At 42.3% G+C, this 27,896-nt stretch overlaps 1 protein-coding gene across 50 annotated transcripts in view; it reads right to left on the reverse strand.

The window, feature by feature from the left end:
• ADTRP (androgen dependent TFPI regulating protein) overlaps nucleotides 1–27,896 on the reverse strand; it is a 110,440-nt gene that overhangs the window by 61,493 nt on the left and 21,051 nt on the right. For 22 of the 50 annotated variants that reach the window (XR_014250872.1, XR_014250873.1, XM_082413358.1 and 19 more), the window contains 5 exons: nucleotides 22,421–22,553; nucleotides 21,683–21,732; nucleotides 17,457–17,789; nucleotides 7,346–7,480; nucleotides 5,703–5,804 (listed from right to left, as the gene is read on the reverse strand). Coding sequence is in view for 45 of the 50 variants with exons in the window: in XM_082413358.1 (XP_082269484.1) it covers nucleotides 5,703–5,804; nucleotides 7,346–7,480; nucleotides 17,457–17,756 (537 nt within the window). In the remaining 5 variants the exon portion in view is untranslated. The other 28 variants (XM_082413375.1, XM_082413373.1, XM_082413371.1 and 25 more) reach the window with 12 other exon arrangements.

The following is a 27,896-nucleotide window of genomic DNA, read 5'->3' on the forward strand; positions in this document are numbered from 1 at the left end:
GGGAGTATGTATATAGATAAAACTATAATTTAAGCTTCTTGAGGTTAGGAATCATATCTCAAATTTCTCTTGTCACCCCATGAATAATTCTTGATTTTGTATTTGAACTCAGCATTAGAACTCATCTGGGGGCCCAGTTTTCAAGTATATATTCAGTTATGTCAGGAGATTTTAACCTGCGGTCCATAAATGGAATTTTGAGGGTCTATGAACCTTCTAAGATTGTACACAAAATTTTATGGCTATTTGTGCTTTCCTTGGGAAAGTGTTCATAGATTTCCTCAGATTCACAAAGGGTTCTGTTTCCTAAAGGCTGAAAACCACTGAGCTATCCAGAGATATCTAGACTGTGGGTCCTCTCTGCCCAGAAGCACTGGGGGAAAGAACCAAGGAGGCATGGGCGAGGGGTTTGTAATGTTGAGGACAAAGGGCGGCCATTTGATGCTGATGTCCCCACAGGTGACCTTCTGTACTCATTAGGACTCACCTACCTCTACCTAGCAGCCCGACAGTTTCACACCAAGCTTACGGGTGGGAGAGAAAAATCTGAGACTGGGCCTGAATTTAGTGATGGACAACATCTGGCATACTGTGAGTGAGGAAGAAACTGGAAGGTTTAGAGTTTCACTCCCTTGACATTTTGACTCCCCAGCAAGCCCCCAGAGAGGGCTACAAGGCCTTCCAGGTTGTCCAGTCATGACCCACATGCCTGTCACAGCCAGGCTGGGACACAAGGGGCATAGCAGCCCTCCTGTCTATGTCATTCACTTGGCAATAATAGCATACCGCTGCGTGACACCACCTATGTCAATGTCTTGTATTAGTATTAACTGTTATTTTTATTATTTCAACTTTGTGTGTGTATACTAGGCTCAACCACATTTAAGGGTGCCAGAAGTCAAAACCCTTGTCAAATATCCATCTTGGTGTTACCCTTATAGTTGGTACTTAATAATTATTTTTTTCAAGTGAATAAATGACAACACATTAAATAACTAGGTAGCTGGTATTTGCTCCAACATTAAATAACTAGGTAGCTGGTATTTGCTCCAATTTAAAGAGCCAAGATAAGGCCTGTCTCTTAAGAGCAGATTGTTTTGAAATCTCCATTAATATAAATGAAGCCTTTCCAGTTCTAAAACTCTGTGATCATGGATTGAGAGTCTTACATGATAATAACTATTTATGCAGTCCTTGGTAGTTTATAAGGTGCTTGTATGCACATGCTCAATAATCGTGTACTGATTTCAAATGTAGAGGGCCTCTGAGGGGGTTCTCTGATCTTTTACCTCTCCTTTAGGGAAACCTGAATGGTTTAGGTTGATTTCCGGAGAAATAAGTTCCCCAGCTCCCTTCAGGTTAGGATCTGAGCGTTTCCTCAGTTACTGAGTCCTCTTCCTGCTGTTTGAATCTATCTGTTCTGGTTCTGTCTTTAGTAGTCATTTAGATAATGCCTGAGGAGTTAATGTTTTCCTGGCAAAACCTGGAGGAGTACTTTGCTATTCTTTCCCTTCTTTCTTGAAGACTGGAGAACAGCTTAGCAATAAAACAGTCCGGTTGATCTACTTTAAATAAGGCAGGCTGCCCACGGTTGATGCAGATATTACACTGATGTTACTGTTTGGTTTGAATATATAACAAGGATAGAAAAATGTCCATTAGAGATGATAGTCAGCTTTGAATGATCTACTGCAATGGCAAGTCTGTAATGAGCTAGAAGGGTTGGGCTGGGAGGAACCCAAAGGCTTGATGAATCATGAAGGTTTTAGAACTACACTGTGTCAAAGGGGAGAGTGGTGTTTCTTAATTTGACAAATTCTACTCATAAAACCCAGGGCAGCAACACAAATGGCAACAGGGAGAATATTCCAAAGCTAAGGCTAGAATAGTAAACATAAAGACTGTTGTGAAATGAAAGAACCTTCAGGAAAGCGTGACACTGGCTTTGTACAGCAATAATCCTTATATTGTGGAAGAAAAAAAGGAGCAATACAGGAAGTGATTCCTTTTAAGATCAGGCCCAGCCCCACATGGAAGCAACTGGTACCAGTGACCTCCCATCCTCACTTTGGCTGCCACAGTGGTGGTTTCTGGGTATTTACTCATTTGAGTTGTCGTGGAAGGACACTGTTAAAATGCAGAAAGTGTCAACAAATTAACCCAGTAACAGCCATTTCCATATTCTTTTATACTAGTATTTAAAAAGTTAGCAGAGAGCCTTCCTTGAGGTAACAGACCAGGAGTATTTGATAGTGAGGACAGAAAATGTCCAGGGTAAGGGACACAGTTTGGGGGAGAGGGATGAGATGCAGTCTGGAGCACGCCGGATTTGCAGCAGACACCACCGGGAGGCGTGGACGCCTGGGGATGACCCCATTAGGAGCACCCAATGCTGCTTTTGCTGATGCCAGCGTTTCCACTAGAAATGGCTCTGTTGGGAGTTTCTCCGATTAAGTTAACACAGTCACAGAAGAGTCTGTGTCTGACCCAAGGCAGGTTGCCTCTTCTTTTCTCTTTTTCACTGTCGTTCCACCTTTTCTGACCCTAGCCCCTTCTCCCTAAGGGATTCAGTTTACTTGATTGACCAAAAGGCAAAGAGCAGAGTCAAAAGAAACCCCCAGGTTGTGAAGGCGCACGAATTTTTTTTTTTTTTTTTTTTGAAGAAGAAAAAATGAATCTTTTAATCAAGAAACTGAAAATGTTCTTGTTAGGTAATTTTTTTTTAAATATTAGGACTAGTTTCCGTCCCTCCCCCACTCTTCCTCCTCTTCTCTCTCCCCATCCACCTCCTTCTCCTTCTTTTTCTTCCTTTTTTTTTTTTTTTTTTTTTTTTTTTTAACATCTTTATTGAAGTATAATTGCCTTACAATGGTGTGTTAGCTTCTGCTTTATAACAAAGTGAATCAGTTATACATATACAATATGTTCCCATTTCTCTTCCCTCTTGCATCTCCCTCCCTCCCACCCTCCCCATCCCATCCCTCTAGATGGTCACAAAGCACCGAGCTGATCTCCCTGTGCTATGCGGCTGCTTCCCACTAGTTATCTATTTTACATTTGGTAGTGTATATATGTCCATGACACTCTCTTACCCTGTCACATCTCACCCCACCCCCTCCCCTTATCCTCAAGTCCATTCTCTAGTAGGTCTGTGTCTTTATTCCCGTCTTGCCACTAGGTTCTTCATGGCCTTTTTTTTTTTTTTTTTTTTTTTCCCCTTAGATTCCGTATATATGTGTTAGCATACTGTATTTGTTTTTCTCTTTCTGACTTACTTCACTCTGTATGACAGACTCTAACTCCATCCACCTCATTACAAATACCTCCATTTCATTTCTTTTTATGGCTGAGTAATATTCCATTGTATATATGTGCCACATCTTCTTTATCCATTCATCTGTCGATGGACATTTAGATTGCTTCCATGTCCTGGCTATTGTAAATAGAGCTGCAATGAACATTTTGGTACATGACTCTTTTTGACCTATGGTTTTCTCAGGGTATATGCCCAGTAGTGGGATTGCTGGGTCGTATGGTAGTTCTATTTGTAGTTTTTTAAGGAACCTCCATACTGTTCTCCATAGTGGCTGTATCAATTTACATTCCCACCAACAGTGCAAGAGTGTTCCCTTTCCTCCACACCCTCTCCAGCATTTATTGTTTCTAGATTTTTTGATGATGGCCATTCTGACCGGTGCGCACGAATATTTTATGTTCTCTGTTGTATATTATCTGCCTTGCTAATTAACTGATGGATATGACATACCTTATCAAGCTGTCTGCTTCCAAAATTACCAAAAATCCATATGGCTGTTTAGCAAGGTCACAAATGCTGGGCATCACCATCACAACTATTTGGAAGAAATCTAACCTTACTTCCATGTGGAAAATGGTACCCCAAAGAGGTAGGAAGCTCGTAATAGTTGTAGGAAAACTACTAGCTGAGCTAACAAAACCTTGAAAAGGTATTTGATATATGTGTTTGGCTCCAAATAAAAGACACTTTCAATACTCTGCCTTTTTATTTTAGTAACATCTAGCTCAGTCAGTTGTCCCAAATCGTTTCATTTTCTTAAGTAGAGTTTTGGCTTATTAGCATACAGATGGGGATTTTGGATTTTTTAAAGTGAGAATTCTCACTTTGCTTTGTTAATCAAGCAAAGTGACATCCTTTTTGATTGCCTGGTGAATTATGAAACTAGATTGAACCACAAGTTCTGCACTTACTATAGTACAAGGCAAGGAAGAGTGAATTATGAGCTCAGTGGCCCCAGGCAAATCACTTAACCTTTCTGAGTTTTTATTTTTTTAACTTGGAAAAATTCAGGATTGTAATTGTTATCTAAAGAAAGTTGTATGAATTAAATGGGCTCCTATTTGAGGAACATACTTAATATAGTCTAAGTGCCATAAAAAGCCACAATATTCCCTGTGTAGGGGTTTCAGATTAATGTTAATGGGAAACTGGGAAGATGAGGAGGTGATCTGACAAAAAGAAGCTGGTAGGACGGGTCTCTGGGAGGTGGGACTTATTAAATATATAGTTTTTGGTCCTGGACTCTAAATGAGATCAGAACTTGTATACCTTAGTTAATTAATTAGTATCTCACTGAGCACCTATTTAAAGTGAAAGTATGTTTTTCTGAGGGGTGGGGGGCAGGGCACATGGTGGACTGAGCTGCTTTTCCAGATTGGTAATCATGTGAGTTTTAAGACGGTGGAAAAGTTGGAGGTAGAAGAAAGTCTGTGAACCTGAGGAGCCTTGATATGCTACTCCCTGGTGACTTCCCCCTGGTTTTTAAATGTCATTTGCTTCACAAACTCTCAGACCTCCTTCTGAACTCCTGACTAATGTGGAAATACATTTGTAAATATTGAGAAGCGGAGTGAGTACTTTGAATGATTACTTTGTGCATGTGGTGCTGATGACTCAGACCTTCTCCTTCATCCAAGACCTGGACAGTCCTGCTCCAGCTCTGCTTTCCAGGCCACTGTCACTGGTATTGAGATACAGTGCCCTGAATAACTCAGAACAGGTTCTGGTTACTCTTCAGCCCCTCAGAAATAAATACATGAATAAAAACCCAAGTGGGAAACAGAAATATGTAAATCATTTGTGATAAATAGTCCTGATCAAGTGTTACGTAAGAAACTGCTTCTGAGCCGTGAGTTATTCTTTGGACATTTGGGTGGATTTTTTTGAGGTATAATTGACACGTATAGCGTATTAGTTTCAGGTGTACAACATAATGATTTGATATTTGTATGTATTGGGAAATGTTCACCGCCACAAGTCTAGTTAACATCCAGGGTGGATTATTTTTAAAGCTTGCTTGATTCCATTCCTAGATAGGAATTCATTACATGTTATTTGCTGAAGTTACTTCTCTTTCAGGACTGCAGACTCCAAGAGTTTGCTTGCCCTTATGGTTTCACGTCTTTTCAATAACTTCATAAGCAACTTGGCAAAGAGTCTTGCCTGGACATCCCATCTGCTCTCCGTATCTCCAATTACAGCACCACTTTTTGTTCATTTCGTATTCTCAATGTGTTCTTTAAATAAATAGTGACGGGATGAAGAGGGAGGAGTGAACGGGATTTTGGGGGTTGAGGAGAAGTTTGGAAACATAAATAAGGCACTTGGAGTTCTCAGAACAGAGGCTATTGCCGTTCTGTATTCACTAAATTTTCCTTTTACTCACCATTGCATGATTCAACCACACTGGAAAGATACCATCTAGGGCCTTAGGGTAAACGAGTTCTCGATCATAGAGAAAGAGGATCCAGAATGACAAAAATACAAACTGGAAAATAGAACACAAAAATAGTATCATTAGGTTTATTTTCAATCAGTGCTTCCTAAGATAATCAAGGAAACATAGCAAAATAAAAATAGATAACCAGTTTTAGAGATACAGTCCTATATATACATAATGAAATACTAAATGAAGGAAAAAAATATTTATTGTAGAATTACGATACCCAGCCTCTGGGGATTTCAGAGAGTTAGGGATCAATTATTTGTCATTGTGGCAGGCAGAGAGGATGTAGATAAATAGGATTCACAGACCATTTCATGTTAACCAATGACTTCTCTCTTCTCTGAGCTTTACCAGGAGTGCTGAGAGCAGCCACATGGAATGGCTTGAGTTTTCCACTTGCTTTGCCCACCCTCTAAATAGGCATGGCAAGGGGAAGCAGGAAGGCTGGGGCGAGGAGAGGTGACAAGCTCCCAGGGTAATTCACAAGCTAGTTAACGGAGAGTTGGATCTCTTTATTGCTCAGAACTTTGGATTGATCCCCATCCTCTTGTAGCCCTTGGCTATCTTTTCAAAGTGTCTGTCTTCCATGCTACAAAATCAATGTAGAGATGGAAAAACATAACTATTAATCTTCCGATCATCTTCTTAAATTCGAAAGGCTCAATTTCTAAGTCTTAAAAAATGAATAAACTCCACTGATACAAAAAAACTTAGCCTTTAGAAGATTTATGGGGGTGGAGGAGGAGGTGTCCTGCAAAGTAAAACTGGAATGCCAGTACTCGCTCCGTTATCTGAGAACTCATTAGTGTTTGGAGAGTTCCAGTTTGGATTTAAGTTTGAGGTCTCAATACTATAGGAAGCGGAACGATGGCGGGTAGAAAGAGGTAATCATTTCTAATTATAGGCCCTGCTGGGCAGTCCCTGTGCCTGGTCTCAGTTTGTTTCCATTCTAACTAATGAATGAAAACATGAGCAATGTTGTAGAAATGTGGACAGTATCAGCAACAAGCCGACTGTCCCTTGCATATATATGTCTTGCTTCTTCCCAATGTCCATTCATTCAACAGAATGCATGAGTCACCCACCATGTGTCCCACACCAGGTATTTCAAACAGCCTGTCTCTCTCTCCTCAATTTCAAAGTGTCAACTTTGAAAGTTTTCATACCTTTTTTTTTAATGGTTTCCACTTGCAGAAGTAACAAATGCTTATTGCAGCAAGTGAAACAAGGTGTCTGAAAGGGAAATTAGTCATCTCCCTCCTCCGCACCCTCCATTCCCATCACCCTGATGGAACCAAGGTTATCGCAGTTGTATTTTGGTTAAGAAAGGTCCTTCAGACTTCCCTGTCAGACAGTAATAAGGATCTTGTATCAGGTGTTCACAAAGATACAAAAGCTAATGATAAATCTTGTCAGTTAATGTGCCTTATTTCCCAAAGACACTGGGCAGTGCTATGCAGTCCTCAGGCCATTTATGCAAATGCAGTTGCCCTGGATAACAATAATGGGCTCCTTGCTGCCCAGGAGAAGTGTCAGTCCATATGACATGTGTATTATATTACCTGCACATCTTTGTAACTTACTGCAGATATCGGAAAAGCCAGTGTGGTGAAAAGCAGGTCTCTGAAGGCAGTTATGAACTTAATGTCTTTTTGCCCTTTAGCTCTTTTCAGCACATCTTCCAGGCAGGCCACCCCGTAGAAAATGGCCTGCAAGAACTAAATTCATTACAACAAATGAGGACCTTTTCATTTCCTTTAATTAATACATTCTTCACTGATGTGAAGTGCCATCCCTCTGGGAGCAGTGTTGATTTGAGAAGGAGGGGCTGCTGGCCGTTTCGGTTGGGAGCCAATTCGAAGGTTGGTCTTGCAACTTGCTGGGCCCTGACCTTGATCACTAAAACCAACTGTGTAAAGTTGTTTAGGGGATAATGATGTGTACAGTATTTAGCATAATGGACTTGAGCTAAAATGGAAACAGAATAGAGTCAGCTTAAAAGGAGAATGTAATGAGATAGATACCTTGGCTGCACAGAGGTGGGAAAAACCAAGTAAACAGCACAAGGGCAGAGCACCAGACACAATGGTAGATATATTCTGGCCTCTTCCTAGGAAGAAAAAAATTTTTAAATGCCTAGTGTTGCAATCTCATTAGAGAAGCCAGAATCAGGGTCAAGAGCACCATGCAGGAGCTCTGTGCTCCCCTGAGGGCGACCCACAAAATGGCATCTTGCCTATCTGAGGGAGAAGCCAGAGGAGAAGGCCCCTGAAGCCCTTACAGAGACAGTCTGTGTGAGGGAGTGACTTAAATCCACAGGGCTATAGAGCAAACCGTGGGCTCAGGTGCATCTCTAGGTACCTGAGGGCCTTGAAGGAAAAAAAGAAGCAGGGCCTTTTTCAAGGACGTAAGATCACAATCAGAACAGACTTTGTCCATTCTTACAGTTTTCCACAAACCCACGGCTTCTAATTTAAGGGTCACAGTAGTACAGAGTTGGAGTTGGTTTTGAGTTACTGCTTCAGAATCAACCCTGTTCCTTGAAAGCTCTGACCGGTACAAAAGGGACAGCCTGGACCCTGCTCTGAGCCCGAGCCAGACAAGTTCTGGAACCTGGGCATCTGGGCTAGTGATGAACCAAGCCGGCTCTGGGGGAACCAGCTCTGAGCCCTGAACCCTAGGAAACCTCTAGCAGAGTTGGCCTCCTGCCACTGCTCAGGCTGAAGGGTGGGCAGGAGAGGACACAGAGGCGGATGAGGCCAGCGATGTCCCCACCGGGGTCCTCAGACCAGCAGTACCAGCATCACCCCAAAGCTTGTTAGAAATGCAGGACCTCAGCCCCACCCCAGACTATGGAATCAGAATCTCTGCGAATGGGGCCCAGGAATTTGTTTTTCAATAAACTCCCAGGTGCTCTGTGTATATGCTAAAGTTCTAGAACCACTGGATTACACATAAATTTATCACTTAAAAATCTTACTGACTACTCAAAACTATAATAGCTGACTTTTTTTTTTTTTTGTAATAGCTGACTTTTATTGATTTCTTGTTATGTGCTGGGCACTGATCTAAGCTTTTAATTTCTTATAACAACCTTATGAGGTAAGTCCTATTATTCCTTCCCCACTTCCCATTTTACAGATGAGGAAACTGAGGCACAGAGAGATAAACAAACTTGTCTAAAGTCTGATGGTTGATAAACATCAAGGCCAGGATTTGAAACCCAAAGTCTGCTTCTTGAGCCAGACTTTAAAAAAACCACACACACCATGTGATGTGTCAGGTTTCTAAGAATAAGGATAAAGCACTGTGGGAGTTCAGAAAAAGAGACCGTTATCTCCAGGTGGGAGAATTAAAAATGACTTCAAAAAATACCGATGCCTGATTCTCACCCCCAAAGATTCTAATTTAATTTAATGAGTCTGAGGGTGCAGCCTAGGCTTCAGGATCTTAAAACATTCTCCCAGGTGATTGTAATCAGGGCAGCCAAGGTTGAGAACCACTTGCCTAGAGGAACTTCCATTTGGAAATGCAGACCTGGTAGTCTCCAGGGAGGCGGGGCTGCGGAGATGAGCCCGCATGGTGGGATGAGGGTTCTAAAGAGAGGACGAAGGGAAGAGGAGAGAGAAGTGGGAAGCAAATGCTGAGGAAATGCCCTCCTCTAAGGGACAGAAGGGCTAAGGGGGAAGCAAAGTAGCAAAGAATGATCAGATGGTAGAAAATCAGGAATGTGCAAGAACCCCATGGCCCTGAGGGAGGAGGAAGCTTCAAGCCAGAAGGGGCCATTCCAGGGAGGGTGGGCTACAGTTTTAAACGCCATGAAGAGGCTGCCACCCCAATACGCATCATTTACTTTTGCCGTTCAGCCCTGAGCGCTGCAGAATTGGAGTGCAGCCTCTGCACTGGATGCTAGGAGAAGTCTCCTTCTCTCCCCTTCTTCCCCAGCAGCTCTCAGCTCACCCCTGAGGCCATAGCAGGCAGCTGCTGGAGTTAGGAAAGGCAGACGAGGGGCCTGGGCCCCGGTGAGGAGGCCTGCACCGGTCTATCAACACGGCAATTAATCCACACAGCAATTAATCTCGCACTGAGCGCTGAGCGCCTGCCAGGTTTTCCCTCCTTGGGGAGAGGCCGCCTCCACCCAGCATGTGAAGTCCATGTGACCACTTTCCTTAGCGAGAGCTTCCTAGCATCAGCATGAGTCAAGCTCGTCCTGACTTTCTCTTGCCTTTCCCAGTCGCAGAATGTGGAAATTGGACTGGGGAAAGAACACATTACTCAGAGCCTCCGTGGCTTCTCCTTCACCGATAAAAATTTGCTCCACACCACAAACTTGCCAATCACTTCTCCCCCTCTACCCTCAGCTCACACGTTATTTCCCAGGCATATGTCACTTTGGAGAGACGCCAGCTGTGTGCATGAGGCAGCCTTGTCTGCACTGATCTTAATCCACGTTGACGTGCCATCATCTGTATCAACAAGGAATATTTATGAGCCCCTACATAGGAGCCCAGGGGGGAGGTGCTAGGGTGTTGCCAAAAGAAATAAATAGGCAAGAACTAGGGCACAGAGGATCCACACAGCAGAGCTGGAGAGCAAGGAGAGGGAGGTGGCGTCGGCTTACTCAATGGGGAGGCTTCCTGGAGGGCCTCAAGGACAGGTGTGCATCAGCTCACAAAACCAGACGCTGGTCTGCTCATTCTGTAAGGACAGTACACTGGAATGTTTGTAAGACATTCGCAGAAAGAAGAGTCGAGGGGGAAAATGGCAGCTGTTAGGGACTGAATTGTATCCCCCCAAAATTCATATTTGAAGTTATAACCCTCAGTACCTCAGGAAGTGGCTGTATTTGGAGACAGGATCTTTAAAGAGGTGATTAAGTTAAAACGAGGACAGTAGGGTGGGCCCTAATCCAGTAGGACTGGTGTCCTTATAAGAAGAGGAGATCAGGACCCAGACCCACACAGAGGGTGGACCACGTGAAGACACAGGGAGAAGGCAGCCATCCACAAGCCAAGGAGAGAGGCTTGTAGAAACCAACCCTGCTAACAACACCTTGATCTTGGACTGCTGGCCTCTAGAACTCTGAGGAAGTTTCTGTTGTGTAAGCTCCCCAGTCTGTGGTAGGTTTTTATGGCAGCCCCAGCAAACTAATACAGTAGCATTCAAAGAAGATAGCAAAAACTGGCCTTCTTTTACAGACTCTTACAACAAAATTACTGTTGTTTACATTTCTCAACTGTTTGGGCTGCTCAGAAAAGCAGAGTTAATGGTATCTTCTTGGTCAGGGTTTACTTCAGAGTTGCTGCTGTCTGATTTATCTTTTTTCTACCAGTTCTTCCCTAATTCCGTTTGTTCTTTTGTGCCTTCTTCTGGAATACTGCTGATCTAAGTTTGTTAGCTGTCTTCCATTTTTGTTGCTAGCTGACAAACTTACCACCTGGGAGAGCTTAATTTACATTTTTTTTTTATAACTAGTGCAATTTGAGAAACCATAGCTAAAGGATGTTTCGTTTTTACATTCATGTGTCTTCACAAAATTCACAAAAATCTTGAAAACACAGAAGCTTAACCTTTCTAAGTCGTCAAGTTTATTTTCCTTGCTTTAAGCCAGAACCCTCTTAAACTATCCCAGGAAATGAGAATTTCTTCATTTAAAAATAATTCCAGAGAGGGAGATTCCACAAGTTTCCTGAGCAAGACATTACAACTCTGATTGAATGAGTCAAGTAATCCAACGCCCAGCTCAGCTCTCTGTGCCTGACTCAGACAGGCCGGGACTTTCTCAGGTCTCGCCTTCAAAATGATGCAACACTTGCAGTGGAGATTAATTCAGAATAAAACAGCACATGGGGACTCATTGTGATGAGCATTTTGTATAACTGTGGTGGTAAGGGTGGTGGCACTTGGGACAGGTAGAGGAAGTCTTTGTCAAATATGTCTGTATTATGTGTAATATTCTATTTCAGACATTATTCATGTGCATTGAGCTTATGAAACAGATGAAAGAATGAGATAAAGAACATGGGAGAAGAAATGATATGAAGAACACAAGAAAAAAAAGAGAAGGAACTAAGAACACTGAGGGACAGGTTGGAAGGCAGATTTGTGAGAATGCTTGGCCAGTGCTGTGTAGCTGGTAACAGCTGGCTTCACTGTAGCAGTAGGGTGGCCGTGGGGTAGGCTGTCTTACAGGTGGGATGGGGTTCTCTAGAAAGTGGCTCTTACCAGTTAAGAGTTACGTTCTGATCATTTATTCATGCAGCCAACAGTCACAGAATGTCTCTTAGGTGTCAGAAATCAGGCATAATACAGACCAGGGCAGGTTCTATGTTACTATGTCTTTATTAGGAAGAAGAAGAGGCAGCAGAAGAGGAGGACCCTTTTCGGTACATTTCCCATTTTACGTTTTGTAGGCCAGGTTCCTTGGGAAACAGAATCTGAGATGCTGAGATCTGCCTGGAGAGTGTTCATGGAGGAGTGCTCTCAGAGCATCCGTGAGCGGGAGGGAGGGAGGGAGGGGGAAGGACTGAGCAGGAGGGAAACCGGAAGGGCAGTACAGTTGCATGGAAGCAGCTAATCCCTGAAGGAGCGCTGGCATTGAGCCGTCCCTTCAGAGTTGTCCTGGAGCCCAGCCTTTGTAGCCCAGCTCAACCAGGCTTTGCACGCAGCAACCTCAGGGAGGCCTTAAGCCTTGGTCCAGGTAGCTCCCTTCTGCTGAGGACAGTTGTGGGATGAGAGCTCAGCTGTGAGTCATCAGCAGCCAACACCCCTTCCCCCAGGAGCTGAGGAATGAGTACCTTGATGCCGAGGAGGTAGGGGAATCTGTGTGCCACCCCACAGATCCACTACGTATGAGGCACAGAGAAGTTAGGTAACTCACTCAAGAGCACACAGCAAGTGAGCGGCACCCAGGCAGTCTGGCTCCAGAAGCTAGGCCTTCAGTCACTAATCTTTATACCGTGCGCAAAGAACCTACCAAAATGCTGTCGTGGTTACTCAGTAAACCACAGCTGTTTTATTTTGGATGCTGGTGGTGACTCTTCCCTTCTCTCAGCCCTCACTCTTTCAACTATCTGAGAGGTAAAAACAGTGATCTTAAGCATTTTTGTGGAATAGACAGTTAAGTGTATTTCTGACTCTGTTGAGCTTAAGAGTTCCACAGATGAATATATTAACCCGATGATGGAAATTAAATGTTGGCCCCAAGTATCGCAGTGGGTTCTATATACTACAAATGGATCCCTGTCTTCTCACTGTTCATGGGCTACCTTGGAGTTTGGACGATGGGACGTCCCCAAGGATCTCTCAAGGATCTCTCTTCCCCTGGCCTTGCTTTGACCTATGTAATGAAGTGGCTGTTGTCATCCTGAGAGCTTGACGATAATGAGGTCACAGCTGCCTGCGGCTTGGGCAACTTTATATGAAGAGGGGAGGGAAATGTCGTGCCTCTGTTGGTGAAGTTGGGGGAGGGAAACAGGGAGGGGCCTGCCCAGAATCTCCCGTGGAGGTCCCAGTTATGAGGCACCACCTCTAACCATGTTTCAGAAGGAAGTTTTTTTTTTTTTTAATTTTTTATTTTTTTTTAAAGATTTTTTTTTTTTTGATGTGGACCATTTTTAAATTTATTTACTTATGGCTGTGTTGGGTCTTCGTTTCTGTGCAAGGGCTTTCTCTAGTTGCGGCAAGCGGGGGCCACTCTTCATTGCGGTGCACGGGCCTCTCACTATGGCGGCCTCTCTTGTTGCGGAGCACAGGCTCCAGACGTGCAGGCTCAGTAGTTGTGGCTCACGGGCCCAGTTGCTCCGCGGCATGTGGGATCCTCCCAGACCAGGGCTCGAACCCGTGTCCCCTGCATTGGCAGGCAGCTTCTCAACCACTGCGCCACCAGGGAAGCCCGGAAGTTTATTTTTAAAAAGAGGAAAACCCAGCAAACTCTATGAATTCTGCAAGCCGATTTCAATTGTAGCTGAAAATCCCCTTTATCCCCTCTCCGCAGCTTGAATTCCCTGGGGTCAGGGACAGTCCCTGGGTGGAAGTGGAGTGGATGGAGAGGAGGGGACACAACATTGTGGAAGACCCAGGCCCTGGAAGCCTGAGCCAACATGAGCACCCGGAGGATGTCCACAGCACTGCCTTGTCTCCATGCCCAGCTCCTGGGGGCTGCCCCATTCAGCAGGATTCACTGCCCTCTGCCTGAGCTTGCAGACTCTACCTCTAGGGCTTCCCCAGTGCCTGAGGGCATCCACCTAGGCAACTATTATATAGGGAAAGCATTGACTCCACAGTGGTCCTCCTCTAGCTGGGAAGCTGAAGTATGAAGCCTGTGGAGGGAAGTACTTGAGCAGTGAGGCAGTTGGGTGACCCTTGCCTGAATCCATGACCCACCACCCATGGTGCTCAGTGAGGGGACTGATGTCCCAAAACATGACCCTCCCCTCTGCACCATCCCTTCTGTACTCAAAGATGAGATGGCTAGGAGCTCACCAGCACTCTCCTAGCTCCTCATTCCATTGTCCACTGCTTACACCATTCTGAGTGCTTCCCTCATGTCCTTTGTCCCTTACAGTCACTCTGTGGTTATGCACTATTTGACAGATTTGGAAATAGAAGACAAATACCCAGACCAGGGTCAGTAGGAGGTGGAACTGAGGAACCATCCCAGAGAGCTCATGATCCTAGAGCTCATGCTTATAACCACTAAGCTGTACTGCCTTCCCTCCCAACAGGGAATTGGCTGCCTCTTCCCTGGGGTCAGTTTACTCCCTCATTAGACAGAGACTCACATCTCTCCTCTTCTTCCTTTACTCTCCTTAGGCACTAGGCAGGAATTGGTCACCATTCCTCAGTGGCACCCCCCCTAACTCACCTCATGCCCCAGGCGTCAATCCTTTGAAGCCCCTGGGGTAGCTTCAGGAGGAAATGGGGCCCACTTAGAATGCTGACTTGCATTAAGTTGGACTTTGTTCTTAGGGACCATGACAGATATTCAGCCAACTAGAAATGAAAGCTGTTTAAAGGGGCGGGGTGTAAATTTCCTGGAAAGCAGGATGGGGTACTGACTTCAATATGTTTACATAAAATAAATTTAAGAGTGTTATAGCAAGTTATGAGACCTCTGTGACTTTATAAACGCAACCATTAACTAATTATTCGTTAGTTAACACTAATTAATCATTAGGAAACACAACCATTAATCAACCCACAAGACCTCAAGAGCTAGAAATTTTAAGGCGCAGTATTTCACGTGATGTCACATATTTGAAGTCTGACCTTAAATTGATCCTCTAAAACACATTCAACCCATCTTCACCAGTTGGAAAACGTTGCATTAAGTCACAATTTCAGGATGACACCTAACAGCAGAAAGGAAACAGCCATAGGGAAGCCCCTCTCTGCCCATTTCAAGGACCAGAAGATGTCAGAAGAGACTATACTGCTCAGGAATACGGAAGAGTCTGAGGTCAAGTCCAGTCAACATACCAAGTCAGCCAGCTTTTATTATGGGGATAATCTGTGCCAGCCACTGTAGCAAATACAATGTAGAATCAGAGAACGTTAGGGCTGGCAAAGACATAGGAGACAAAACTCCTGTTTTGGAGCCACTTACAATTTGATTGAAATGTTGAGAATCACATGTGGGTGGAAATGAGAAAACAATACTATACATAAATAAGCGGAGACTGAGAGAAGCTGTAAAAATTCAAGGAAAGGAAAAAACGAATTTGGGCTAGAGTTGGTCAGCAGAGATTTTAAGGAGAATATGGGATTTCAGGTGGTCTGTGAAAGCAGCAAGGTGGTGTAGAAGCAGGTAGGCCTTTCATTCAAGGATAGTGTGAATATGGGTAGAACAGTGACAGCAAAAGCCTAGGGACCGACACTGGAGAAGACACAGGACTTCCTGGAGAATAGACCAACCTTCCTAGGGAGGCGAGCGCCCGACGGCTAAGTAGGCAGGTGAGCGCTTAAATCAGGAGTTTGGATTGGTCCTGTAAGGTAGGAGGGAGCCCCTGTGGTTTCTTGAGTAGCTGACCACACTTCTCAAGCAGGCTTATGATGTTTGAAGCAAAACCAAACCAAAAACAGTTCTTTGGGAAGATTAATCTGAAATCTGAGTGATGGATGGACTGGTAATGGGAGGACAGTGAGGAGGTGATCTGGTCATCTAGGTACCAGTTAATAAACACCTCCAATGAGAGGGGCAGTAAGATTGGGGAAGAAGGGACGAACCTAGCAAGAGGGAAGACATAGGATTTGGTGGCTGATTAGTCAGGGAATTAACACTAGGAAATAAGTGTCTTGGACAGATGAGTGTCTTTCTCCATTCTTGGAAATATGATGACTCTGGGACATGTAACCGAGCTATAATTAAGAAGCCAGGGAGTGGGTTTTGGGAATAGGTGATGAATCTGCTATTAGCCATGCTTAGTGTGAGGGAGGACAACCATACTAGAATTTGGATTTGATTAGATCATCAATCCTGGCTGACACTGCTCTCTTTACCTTGACTATTCTTAATGTGAAGCTAATAGGTACATAAAGCTGAGACTTTTACTGTATTATTCTAATTCCACAAAATCATTTTTTGTTATTGTTTTCTATTTACTTGTTTTCTCATAAAATTCTATAATTGAAACAAGCCATCACCTTGATATTTTTCAAGCACAGTAGAACTGTATTCAGGGCTCAAATCTCAAAATCAAAAGCCAGCAAGTTACCAGAGAGGAGGAAGCTGAACTTCCAGGCTTCTTTGATTTGAACCTTCTGAATTTCCTCTCCTTAGCATTACAGAGAGTCATCTTTTTTTCTTTCTTTTTTTTTTCTTTTTACCATGCATTACCTCTGCCTAGGATTATGATGCCAAAGAACTGGAATATTTTGTCTAGTTTCTGAAATCAGATGTTTATATGGTACCGTACATTTAGGTTAAAAATCTCAAAACTTTAATTAGCATCCCCAAAGGCTGCAGCATTTTTAGCTTTTAACTCTAAAAATAATTTTACATATTTCTAAAACATTTTTTAAAAACCTATTTTTCTCCCATTCATTCACACTTCATCACTTCATTCATCAGATTGTGGTCAGCTGGGCTAGGGAGACAAGAGAGGATCAAGTGATGTGATTGGTTTGTAAATAGTTGAAAATGTGTATTTGCCATTTGGTTGGGTGATTTGTCCTTTAAGATGGAGCCTGAGCCTATAAAAAATTGAAGTGGGATCCGAACATGGCAAAATGTATTTGCTTTTCTTAGATAAATCTGTTAGTCTGTGTGTGCTGTAAAATGGCATTATTCCTCCACTGGAAATTGCACTTCCCACGTAGCATACACCACTCTGCCTTCCCTCACAGACTTCCCCAAGCAAAGTTCAGAATCCCTCCTGCATATATAGTCAGTCCCATGGTGAAACCATTAGTTTAGCTCCCCATTTGGGCTCATCTGAGAAGAACTTCAAGACAAGATTCTTTTCAAAAGAGCATTTAACAATTAGCCAGCACAAAAGGTAGCTATGGATAACTCCCAAATGGGGTTTCTCAGAGCAAACTGTCAAGTAAGAGAGAATGCCAAAACTCACAAACAGTGAAGAAGAAAGACAAATATTGGAATTTTGTACTTGATAAAATCAAAAGGTGTTATGTGTAGAGTCACTGATATTACAGACAAACAGCTTGCTTCCTGATACAGCCGAATGGACTTACCAGATTAAGGAATGTTAAGTACTTCCATTGTCCACCACTTAGAAAGACTTTGGATTTCCGCCGATCCTCTCCTTGTTGTGAGATATAAAAATTGAGGAAAATATACCAGCTCAAAACAAAAAAGTGGTATATGCACGTAGAAGTCCTCGTCATGGCTAGCTCTGACCAGGGAACTGTAACCGTCTCAAAGCAGCTTCCCTCTGGCGTACTTGCGCAGGTCACGGCGCAAGTCCTGTGGCAGGCCAGGCCGGAGAAGGAGAACTGAGTAACACACCGCTCCGGGACTGAGAGTTCCAACATGGCTGAATTTTGCTTCTCTCATAGGCTCCTTTCCTGATAAACGTGGGAGACAGGATTATTGCTGATTTTCAGATGTCTTCATTTAGATACTAGCAGGTAATCCGCAAATTTGCATATGTTTCAGTATTTAGGCTTTGAAGAGGGCAGGGAGCAATGTAGAAGTGCACTTGGCACTATTTGACTGGGTCGGGGCATGATTAAATGACCTTATCATTAAGTACCAGAGAACTCTAATGAAATACCTACCGTCATGGTCGTATTTTCTTTTCTTTGGGGCAGAATAAGGAAGTTGCCATAATATATCTTGAGAGAATGAGAAGCAGGTTGGCAGACCAGGAGGGAGAGATGGTGGGCGTGTTTATCGCGTGGAGGGAAGTAAATATTTAGAAAGGGGAAGGGTGTTGTAATCTTGCTCCTAAGGTCTCTGAGGCCCTATAAAATCTGAAACAACCTTTGATCCTCTAGGGAGCAGCCCCAGCGTTTTAGTTGGTTGTTCCGCGCCCCCGCCCCCCGCAGTTTTTTATCTGTATCCTAGAGAACCAAGAGTTACTGAGAGCTGCCCCAGACACTCCATTGAAACAGGCATTTCTGCTCCCTCGGAGGGAAGAAGCATAGCAAGAGGTCTGTGACCAAAGAATCAGGAAGAGGTGTGTGGTCACTACCCCAACATACCTGAGTTCAGACATTGCTGATTGAGAATGAGGGTCTCTGCATTGCCTTGGAGAAGACAAGAGTATGCTTAGGCTGGGCAAAGTTTTCAGAACCGGGCCCTGCCTCAGGCTCGACAGAAGGGACCCGAGAGAGGGCTGGAAGTGTCATACCTTGTGACATCACCAGTTTGTTTCCCTGGGCAACTGACTCAGAGGGTTCTGAGCAAATCCCCAAGGGAAATGCTCCTGATGCAGTTATGTAAGTCTGTAGGTGGTGCTGTTCAGTGATTTAATCAGGGCTTACAAGTACTGGGAGAAAGAACTGCAGGCTATACATGGAGTACAAAACAAAAACAAACCTACCTCCTAAGAGTCATTGGATCCCAAACATCAGGAACCGTAAACGGGGGTAGAGCGGGCCTGAGCCAACAATATAGGGTCTGCATTGTAACCATTCCCAAAGGAGAGGATGGTCTGGGAAATGAGAGACGTAAAATGCTGTACACAACTCCATGGCCTAAGTTAAAATGGTAAATAACAATAGCGGCTAATACTTTTACAGTACTTACTATGAGGCAGGCATTGTTCCAAGTGCTTTGCACATATTAACTCAGTGAACACTCTAAACACTACTATGAAGGAAGTACTATTGTAATCCCCATTTTCAGATGAGGAAATTGAAGCCCACTCTGGATGCATTCAAAAGCTAGTAAGAGGCAGGCAGAGCTGCAGGCTGCACTCTCAACAGTGTGCCTGACCACAAAGAAGCACACCCTCAGACGCCCTTTGCAGTATTTGTCCACTCCCTGCTGAGCCCCCTTTATTCCTCTACCTCTCCCATCAGAAAATTCTCTCAGGAAGGGATCAGATATGCTTTAAAACTTGGTGCACATATGAGGTACTGTGCTATGTCTCCCAGGGTGTTTTCATGGTAAGCATCATTATAGGTTTAGGGATTTTTATCCCTTTATACACAATCTCAAGCACAGGTCTGCAGATGGGTAAAGAATTGAGGAAATATTGGGAAAGGAGAGGAGGCAAAGACCTAAATCTCCCTGGTGTTTCCCAGGGACCTGGTCCAGCTCTTTGTCCATCTCACACTACATACTCACCATAGTGATTTTGCTGACTATCATGATTTCTACTACTGCTTTCTAGTTTATGACCAAAAATTTTATACCTCTAATCCCTGCCCTCTCCCCATCCCCATCAAGCTTCAAACATATCTTTGACTGCTTGTTGGACATTTCCTCAATTAGTTAGATGCACCTCAAACTCAAGATGTTTAAAATGAATTCAGTACCTTGCCCCAAACCTGACTATTTACCTCTATTCTCTGTCTGTGAGTATGGCCCTGTCTTCTAACTGGGAGTCTTCCTTGTTTCCTCTCTCTCCTTTACTCTTCAAATCCAACTAACCACCAGATCCTGCCAAGTTCATCTCCCAAATCAGGCTCAAGTCAGTCCTCTTCTTTCCATTCCTTCTACAACTGACCTAGTTCAGTACTTTAGTAACTGTCTTCTAACTGGTTTTCCTAATTCTAGTCTTTAGTAACTGTCTTCTAACTGGTTTTCCTATTTCTAGTCTTATCCCCCAACTCTGCTCTTCACAAGGTCAGGGAGTGATTCTACCTAAAATGCCAGTCTTACCACATCTCTCCCCCGCTTAAGTCCCTTTACTGCATCAATATCATTAACAGAATAACATCCAAGTTCCATAACTTGATGAACTGGCCACTCTCAGCTAGCTTTGATACTCTTTCCTGCCTTACTCTTGTCTCATAGTTGATGTTCCTCCTACAGCACCAAACTGGCAGAGTTTTCCAATCACAACTGGCCATGTCATGTCCTAGTGCCTTTACTCTTACTATTTCCTCTCCCTGATGGCCTCCTCGCAGCATGTCTTTGACTGGTTATTTCATAACCATATTCAAAAATGCAGCTCAGCAGTTTCCTTCTCTAGAAACCCTTACTTGAACCTCTCCTCAACCAGGCCACATTAAATAGCCACTTCTAGTCTTCCTTAATACCCTGTGCATCTCTGCAAATTGCATGATGATAGTGTTTTAGTCCATTCAGGGTGCTATAACAAAAACACCGTAGATTGAGTAGCTTGTAAACAACAGAAACTTATTTGTCACAGTTTTGGAGGCTGGGAAGTTCAGGATCAAGATGCTGGTAGATTCTGTCTGGTGAGAGCCTGCTTCCTAGACAGTCATCTTCTGGCTATGTCCTCACATGTGGGAAGGGGCCAGAGATCTCCCTGAAACCTTTTTTGTAATGACACTAATCCCATCATGAGTGCTCCAGCCTCATGATCTAATCACCTTCCCACCTCCTAATATCAATACTTTGGGGATTAAGATTTCAATTCATGAATTTTGGGGAAACACAGTCTGTAGCAATTAGGATTTTATCTTTTTTATATGCCATTATCTCCCATTATATCCCAACCACACAGAGATGGTATGTTTGGATTCCTAGAGCTTAGCATATTGCTAGGCACACAGTACGAACTTAATAAATATCTGTTGAATAAATGAATGTGTGCAAACCAGGTGTGGTTGTCTATTGAGCCTTACTATAAATAGCTGCCTCATTCATTAAAAACCTACAATGTTCAAAATGTTCAGCTGCTGGGTTCTGGGGAGGAGGTGGAATACTAAAATGAGTAAGACATAGGCTAATCCCCGTAGGAACTCACAGTCAAGTGGCAGAGACAGATATGTAAACAAAAAATTACAGCACGATGTGATAAGTACTGTAATAGAGGCATGTATAACATACTAATGGAGCCTAAATTATCCTGCAAATTATTCTGTCATTCTAAATATGCAGAAGATGGAGTTAAAGATGAACGCATTGAGTAAATCATAGGAGACTCTAGATGACATGTAGGAGAAGGTAAGAATTAATGTAATCTCACTGAGTAAAGTTGTGATAACCACCAGCACAGATAACAGTTTTGTCTGATGGAGATTGTAGCCCATTCCTTCTTAGGCCAGTCACAGAATGATGAGGTACAAAGAGCAGGGGCTCAAGCCTGGGCTTGAGTCTGCTGCATGACCTTGACCTGGTCAGACATCGGCCTCATTGGGATGTTAGTTAGTTCCCTCAAGTGTGAATTGGGGCTCAGGGAATCTGGAATGGTGATTGTCTCACTTCCCAAAGCCAGGACATCTACTGGGCTAAAGGAGTAATTGATGTGGGCTAGCCTCTGAAGAGATTGGCGGGAAGTCCCAAGCCCACACAGATACACACCCACTCCAGCACATACCGTAGAGCCAACCATAGTGAAAGGTGTTGGAAGACCCTTCACAGTGATGACTACAGGTAGCACAGTGGAGAGAAGGAATTAAGGATGGTGGAGCCCAGAGTTCTTGAGGTTATGGTGAGAAGGATGAGGGAGTGTGGTTTCATTCTGACACAAGGGAGAGACCCCTCCCGCTGATGGTGCTGAACAAACGAACTGGTAAATCCCAATCATTTTAAGCTTCAAGACAAGACGTGTTGGTGGGACTTACCTGTATTCCACTTACCCTCTTAACGTACAGAGAACCATGTTGAGATGGCTCCTTCCCTTTAAAGTTGATATATACCTCCCCAGCCCTTACAGGCTCCCTTAGCTTCACCCACCCTTTGGTAAATAGTCCCATTATTAAATTCCCAGCTGGGTGGGGCTACCTTTTTCTGCTGGAACTCTAACTGATGGAGCCAATCAGACTGTGTGCTCCTCCAGGAGTATCTGATACAATTCTGGGACCTCAGCACCGTTTATGGTAGCAGGTAAATTCTAGATGCTAATGAAGATCTGTTTGCATGGATCAATTCTGGTATCGTGGTATTCTTAATATCTACTTGGGGCAGGGGGAGGTTCTCTAACCCTTGGGTTTCCTGATTATTACCACTCTCATAACCCAGTGCTGTTTGTATTTCCCTAGAAGCCCTGCTGCCTCTGAACCAATATCACCCCCACTGTCTTCTAAAGGCCCTCTCCCCAGTAAAATGTACCTACCTTTTATTCTGGAAATAATTAAATGTGTGAGATGCCCAGTTGAAGTCAAGGTTCAGGGAGACTAGGATCTTCCTTCCAGTGGACTTTGCATCCCTAGGATCCCTTGTCCATTTGCTGTACATGTGGCTGAAAACTGAGTTAGAATGAAGCGTTTCACCCATTGGGTTACTTATACCACATCTAACAGCACTTGATTTTCCCAGAGGTCACTGTGACTGCCCTGCTTTTTAAAAACTAGAACATTTATTAAAGGCTCCCATCTGAAGTCTGTTTGGTGAGACCATGTGTGGGTTTCCAGCCACCAAACCAAGCCAGCTCTGAAAGGCATTGGAACCTGTTTTTTTCAGTCTATGAAAACTTCCCTGGCCCATCACTTTGCCTGTTGCATTGGGAAACCTGATTCAGATCTGCCTTACTCTTTGATCTCCAGTTCTGCTTTTGCAGTGGAATGCAATGTCTGTGTTAATCTTCTCAGACTCACTCAGAGCGGCAGAGTTCTCTGTTGGTAGTTTTGATGGTGCATTTTCAGTTGGGAGGCCAAAGAACTCTTCCTGTTTACAAGCATGAAATTGACTCACATTGTCTTAAAAGTTTAGAGCAGTAGAGAACAGTTTGAGGTCAGTTAATTCAACCTCTTCATCTTTCAGATGAGAAAATTAAAGCTCAGAGAGGTTAAAGGACTTGCCCCAAATCACACAGCTGTTAATGGGGGAGGAATGACCAGAACACAAGTGTCTTAACAATCAGGCCAGTGAGCTTTCACTGTTTCTTGAATTGCTTTGTTTTGTACCCAAGCTCTGAAATTTTCAGGTGAATTTCTCTTGCTTGAAGTAGTTTGTGTGTCACTTGATTATGTGAGGTCTGATGAAGTTATTAAAGAGAAACTGTCTACCTAGAAATGACTTTTTTAGATGCCATGTCAGATTTCATGTTTTGCAAAATTGTGTTAATGAGAAATACATGAGTTTTCTCATGAAAGTACTCAGATATTTCAGATAGATTTTTATATGCTGAACTAATCAGCAAAGTTAAAAAACACATTCAGTGCTGACCAATCAGCAATTCCAGTTTCAATCTTTTAAAACTCTCATGTAAATGCCTGTTTTCTTGGGAAGTTCACCACAAGAAGATCAGCAGTTAAGCTCTGGTTATCTTGTTTTAGTAGTCTATATAGTACCATGTGTGAATCATGTCTATTCATATACCTAAACTGCACTTTGCTGATTTTCTATCTAATAATTATGTCATTTGCTGAAAGAGCAGTATTGAAGTCCCTAACAATAATTATGGATTAGTCTATTTCTCCTTTCAGCTCTATCAGTTTTTGCTTTATGTGTTTGAGACTCTATTATTTGGTACATGTATCTTTCGGATCGCTATGTCTTCCTGGTGATTAATCCTTTTCACATTATGTAATGTCTCTCATTGTCTCTAGTAAGTTTCTTTGCTCAGATAAAGTCTGCCTTAACTGATAGTAATATTATTATTTCTTCTTTTTTAAATTAATGCTTACATGGTACATATTTTCAATCTTTTTACTGTCAATCTACCTATTTTGTTGAAATTAAAGCAAGTTTCTTGTAAACAGCATAGATGAGTTGTGAGGTTTTTCTTAACCCACTGTGCCAATCTCTGCCTTTTAATAGTTGTGTTTAGACACTTACATTTAAGGTAGTTGTTGGTATGTTAGGACTTCAGTCTTCCATTTAGTTATTTTCTTGCTCCTTGTTTCCTCTGTTTTTTTTTTTTTTTTTACACCTCTGTTCCTCCTTTCTTGCCTCCCATGTATTAATTAAACACTTAGGATTCCATCTTGATTTAATTATAGTATTTTTGAGTGTATCTCTTTGTATAGTTTTCTTAACAATTGCTCTGGGTATGACAATATACATATGTGACTTATTACAGCCTAGTTGCATTACAGTTCACCACTTGGACTCCTTACTTCCATTTTAGTCCCTTTACTTTTCCCATTTTTAAATATCATAGTCTTGGAAATCAGATAGTGTTGCAATTTTTGTTCTACTTATTAAATGATTTATAAAACTCATGAGAAGAGTTAGTGTATTGTATATACCATATTTCTGCTCTTTGCATTTGTTCTTTCATCCTTTCTGATGCTTCAAGTTTCATCCTTTTGTCATTGTCTTCCAGTTTGAATTAAGTCATCCTTCAGGATCCTTGGGGGATTGGTTCCAAGACCTCTTGCAGATACCAAAATCCAAAGATGCTCAAGTCCCTTATATAAAATGGTGTAGTATTTGCCTATAACCTAGGTACATCCTCCTGTATATTTTAAATCTCTAGATTACTTACCATACCTAAAACAATGTAAATGCTATGTACAGGCAGACCTCGGAGATACTGCAGGTTCAGTTTCAGGCCACCACAATAAAGCAAATATCATAATAAAGTGAGTCACTTGCAATTTTTTGGTTTTCCAGTGCATATAAAAGTTATATTTACACTATTCTATAGTTTATTTAGTGTGCAATAGCGTTATTTCTAAAAGAATTTACATAACTTAATTAAAAAATACTTTATTGCTAAAAAATGCTAACCATCATCTGAACCTTCAGTGAGTTGTAGAAACATCAAAGATAACTGATCACAGGACACCAAACAAATATAATAATGAAAAAGTTTGAAATATTGTGAGAATTATCAAAATATAACACAGAGACACAAAGTGAGCAAGGGCCGTTGGAAAAATGGCACTGACAGACTTGCTTGATGCAGGGTTGCCACAAACCTTCAATTTGTAAAAAAATGCAATATCTGCGAAGTGCAATGAAGCAAAGTGCAATAAAATGAGGTATGCCTGTGAATAATTGTAAATACAGTATAAATGTTATGTAAATAATTGCTGTGTGGCAAATTCAAGTTTTGCTTTTTGGAACTTTCTGGAATTTTTTCTTGGAATATCTTTGATCTGCAGTTGGTTGAATCTGTGGATGTGGAGATATGGAGGGCTGACTGTATTTCCTTTAGCCGTTTTTTAAAGGTAATTCTGCTAGTAACAAAATTCTTTAAGTTTTCCTTCATCTGAGAATGTCTTTATTTCCCTTTCATTCCTGAAGAATAGCTTTGTAAGATATAGAATTCACTGTTGACAGTTCTTTTCTTTCAGCACTTGAAAAATACTGTGCAACTTCCTTCTGGCCTCCATGGTTTCAGATAAGAAATATGCTTTTATTTGAATTTGTGCTCCCTTACGTTTAGTGTGTCATTTCTCTCTGGTTGCTTTGAAGACTATCTTTAGTTTTCAGAAGTTTATTTATGATGTGTTGTGGCTTGAATTTCTTTGGGCTTATCATATTTGGAGATTGTGCAGTTTCTTAAATCTGTAGATTTACACCTTTCACCAAATTTGAGAGATTTTCAGCCATTTTTAAAAAATATTCTTTCAATCTAACTCTTTTTCTACTCCCCTTCTGGAACTCCAGTGGTATGAATTTTGGATCCTTAGTTGTTGTCTCACAGTTCCCGGAGGCTCTTCTAATTCAGTTTTTTTTTTTTTTTCAGTCTATTTTCTCTCTGGTTTTCAACGTGAGTAAATTGCTCCAGAAGTTCATTGATTCTATCCTCTGTTATCTCCACTCTGCTACTGAGCCCATTCAGTGAGGTTTTTTGTTTTTGTCTGTTTTTCTGTTACTGTTATCTTTCAGTTCTATATTTCCAGTTGAGTTTTTTTACAGCTTCTATTTCTTTGTGGATATTTTCTGTTTTTCATTTGTTTCAAGAGAATTTTTAATTGTTCAGTAAAGCATTTTTATAATAACTGCTTTACAGTCTTTGCCAGGTAATTCCAGTATATGATTCATCTTTGTGTTGGTGGCAGTTGATTGTCCTTTTTTATTCAAGCTGTGCTTTTTCTGGTTCTTGGTATGGCTGGGATTTTCAGTTGTATCCTAGACATTTTGATTATTATCTTAAGAGTCTCTGAGTCTTATTTAAATCTTTTAGCAATCAGTCACCCTGTTTAGGGTTAGCACACGGGTCCTGGCCTGACTTTTGTAGGCTATGGTTCCAATGACAATTTAATTTCCTGAGCCTTTGAGATGCTACTTTGCTTTGCTTTGTTTATTTGGTATCACTGGGGGGTCCCAGTATTACAACCAGAAATATCTATGGACATTACCAAAAGTCCCTGGGGAGAAAATCACCCCCAAGTGAGGACCATTACTCTATAGAAACCAGAAGAGTTCAACACGCTCCATAAAGAACAGGCCATGATCCTGTAGGGAGATGGGAATATGTTCTCCCCTAAAGCTTTATGGAAGCACTTTAGGATCCCAATCTGTGTTTACGTGCGCTGACTCCTTCGGCTTGGGATGAGGGAAGGCTTTATTTGCCTCTTACTACATTCCAAATTTGTACTCAGGGAGGATATTGATAATGGCTCCTATAATGGAACAGAATTTGATTTCCTGTATAACCCAGCTCAGAAGTTAATCTAGCCCTTGACAAACAAGTGGTCTTTATTAAGGAATTACAGCTATCAAGTTTCAAGGTGAAATCCTCTTAGCCTTACATATATAGCATGCATGTTTATATATTCTGCTTTAAGACATCTGCCAAAGATCGTTATCAAATACATCCTTTTTTTCATGTTAGTTGGTTTTCTTATTTCTGCATTGCTGAAAGGACATCACATGACCTTTTGAAAGTTTTTGCTTTTCTGCCTGGAAACATAGGGCAGTGTTTCATAAAAGCAAGGAAAAGGTTGCTGTGCTTTTTAAAAAAAAAAAAATCCCCTTAACACAAAAAGTAAACCAAAAAATCCAAAAAACACACAAACTGCCAGATTGTTTATTGCAGAGTTGACTCATTTGGTCAAAAGGAGTTGTTTTGGCTAATCATTTACTTGACTGCCCTCTGAATAGAAATGCCATCCTCAACGTGTATGAAAATGAAATGAAACCTCACAGAACACTTGTTTACAAAATGGCTGAAGTTTAAGGTCAAATCTGTTAGCCTCCTTGGCATTTTCTTCCTGCCAAGCACATCTGAATCATTACATACTAATTATTCATCTAGAATTGCTTTACGTTATCTGGTTGGTTGAGGTGCAGTTTCCACCGTTCTCCTCCAGAAGGTTCATAGCATTTGGGGCTACTCAAAGTGATTCCAGTTTTTGTTGGTGCCTGAAATAAATCACATGCCAATACAGAATAAACTCAGCATCTCTCTCTTACCTTCAACAATAGTTCTCTTTGAAACCTGGCCTCTCAGGATAAGAATGTTTCATAGATTGTAAGCTCCTGGAGACAGAAGCACAGCTGCTTCTCAGCTGGTTAGAGGGAATGTCTCCTCCTGACCCTCTTCTCAAGTACCAACCCTTTGCATTCTTGTCTTCAAAGATGTCAGAACTTTTTCCATGATATTCTGCCTTCTCCCCTTCTCTGTCCCCCGTCCAAAATTCAGAGGGAGTAATGCTGAAATGATTTGGAAAAGGCCTACATAGGGAGTAGAT

The sequence above is a fragment of the Balaenoptera physalus genome (assembly GCF_965194825.1).
Source record: "Balaenoptera physalus genome assembly, chromosome: 11".
In the NCBI taxonomy this organism is placed as follows: domain Eukaryota; kingdom Metazoa; phylum Chordata; class Mammalia; order Artiodactyla; family Balaenopteridae; genus Balaenoptera; species Balaenoptera physalus.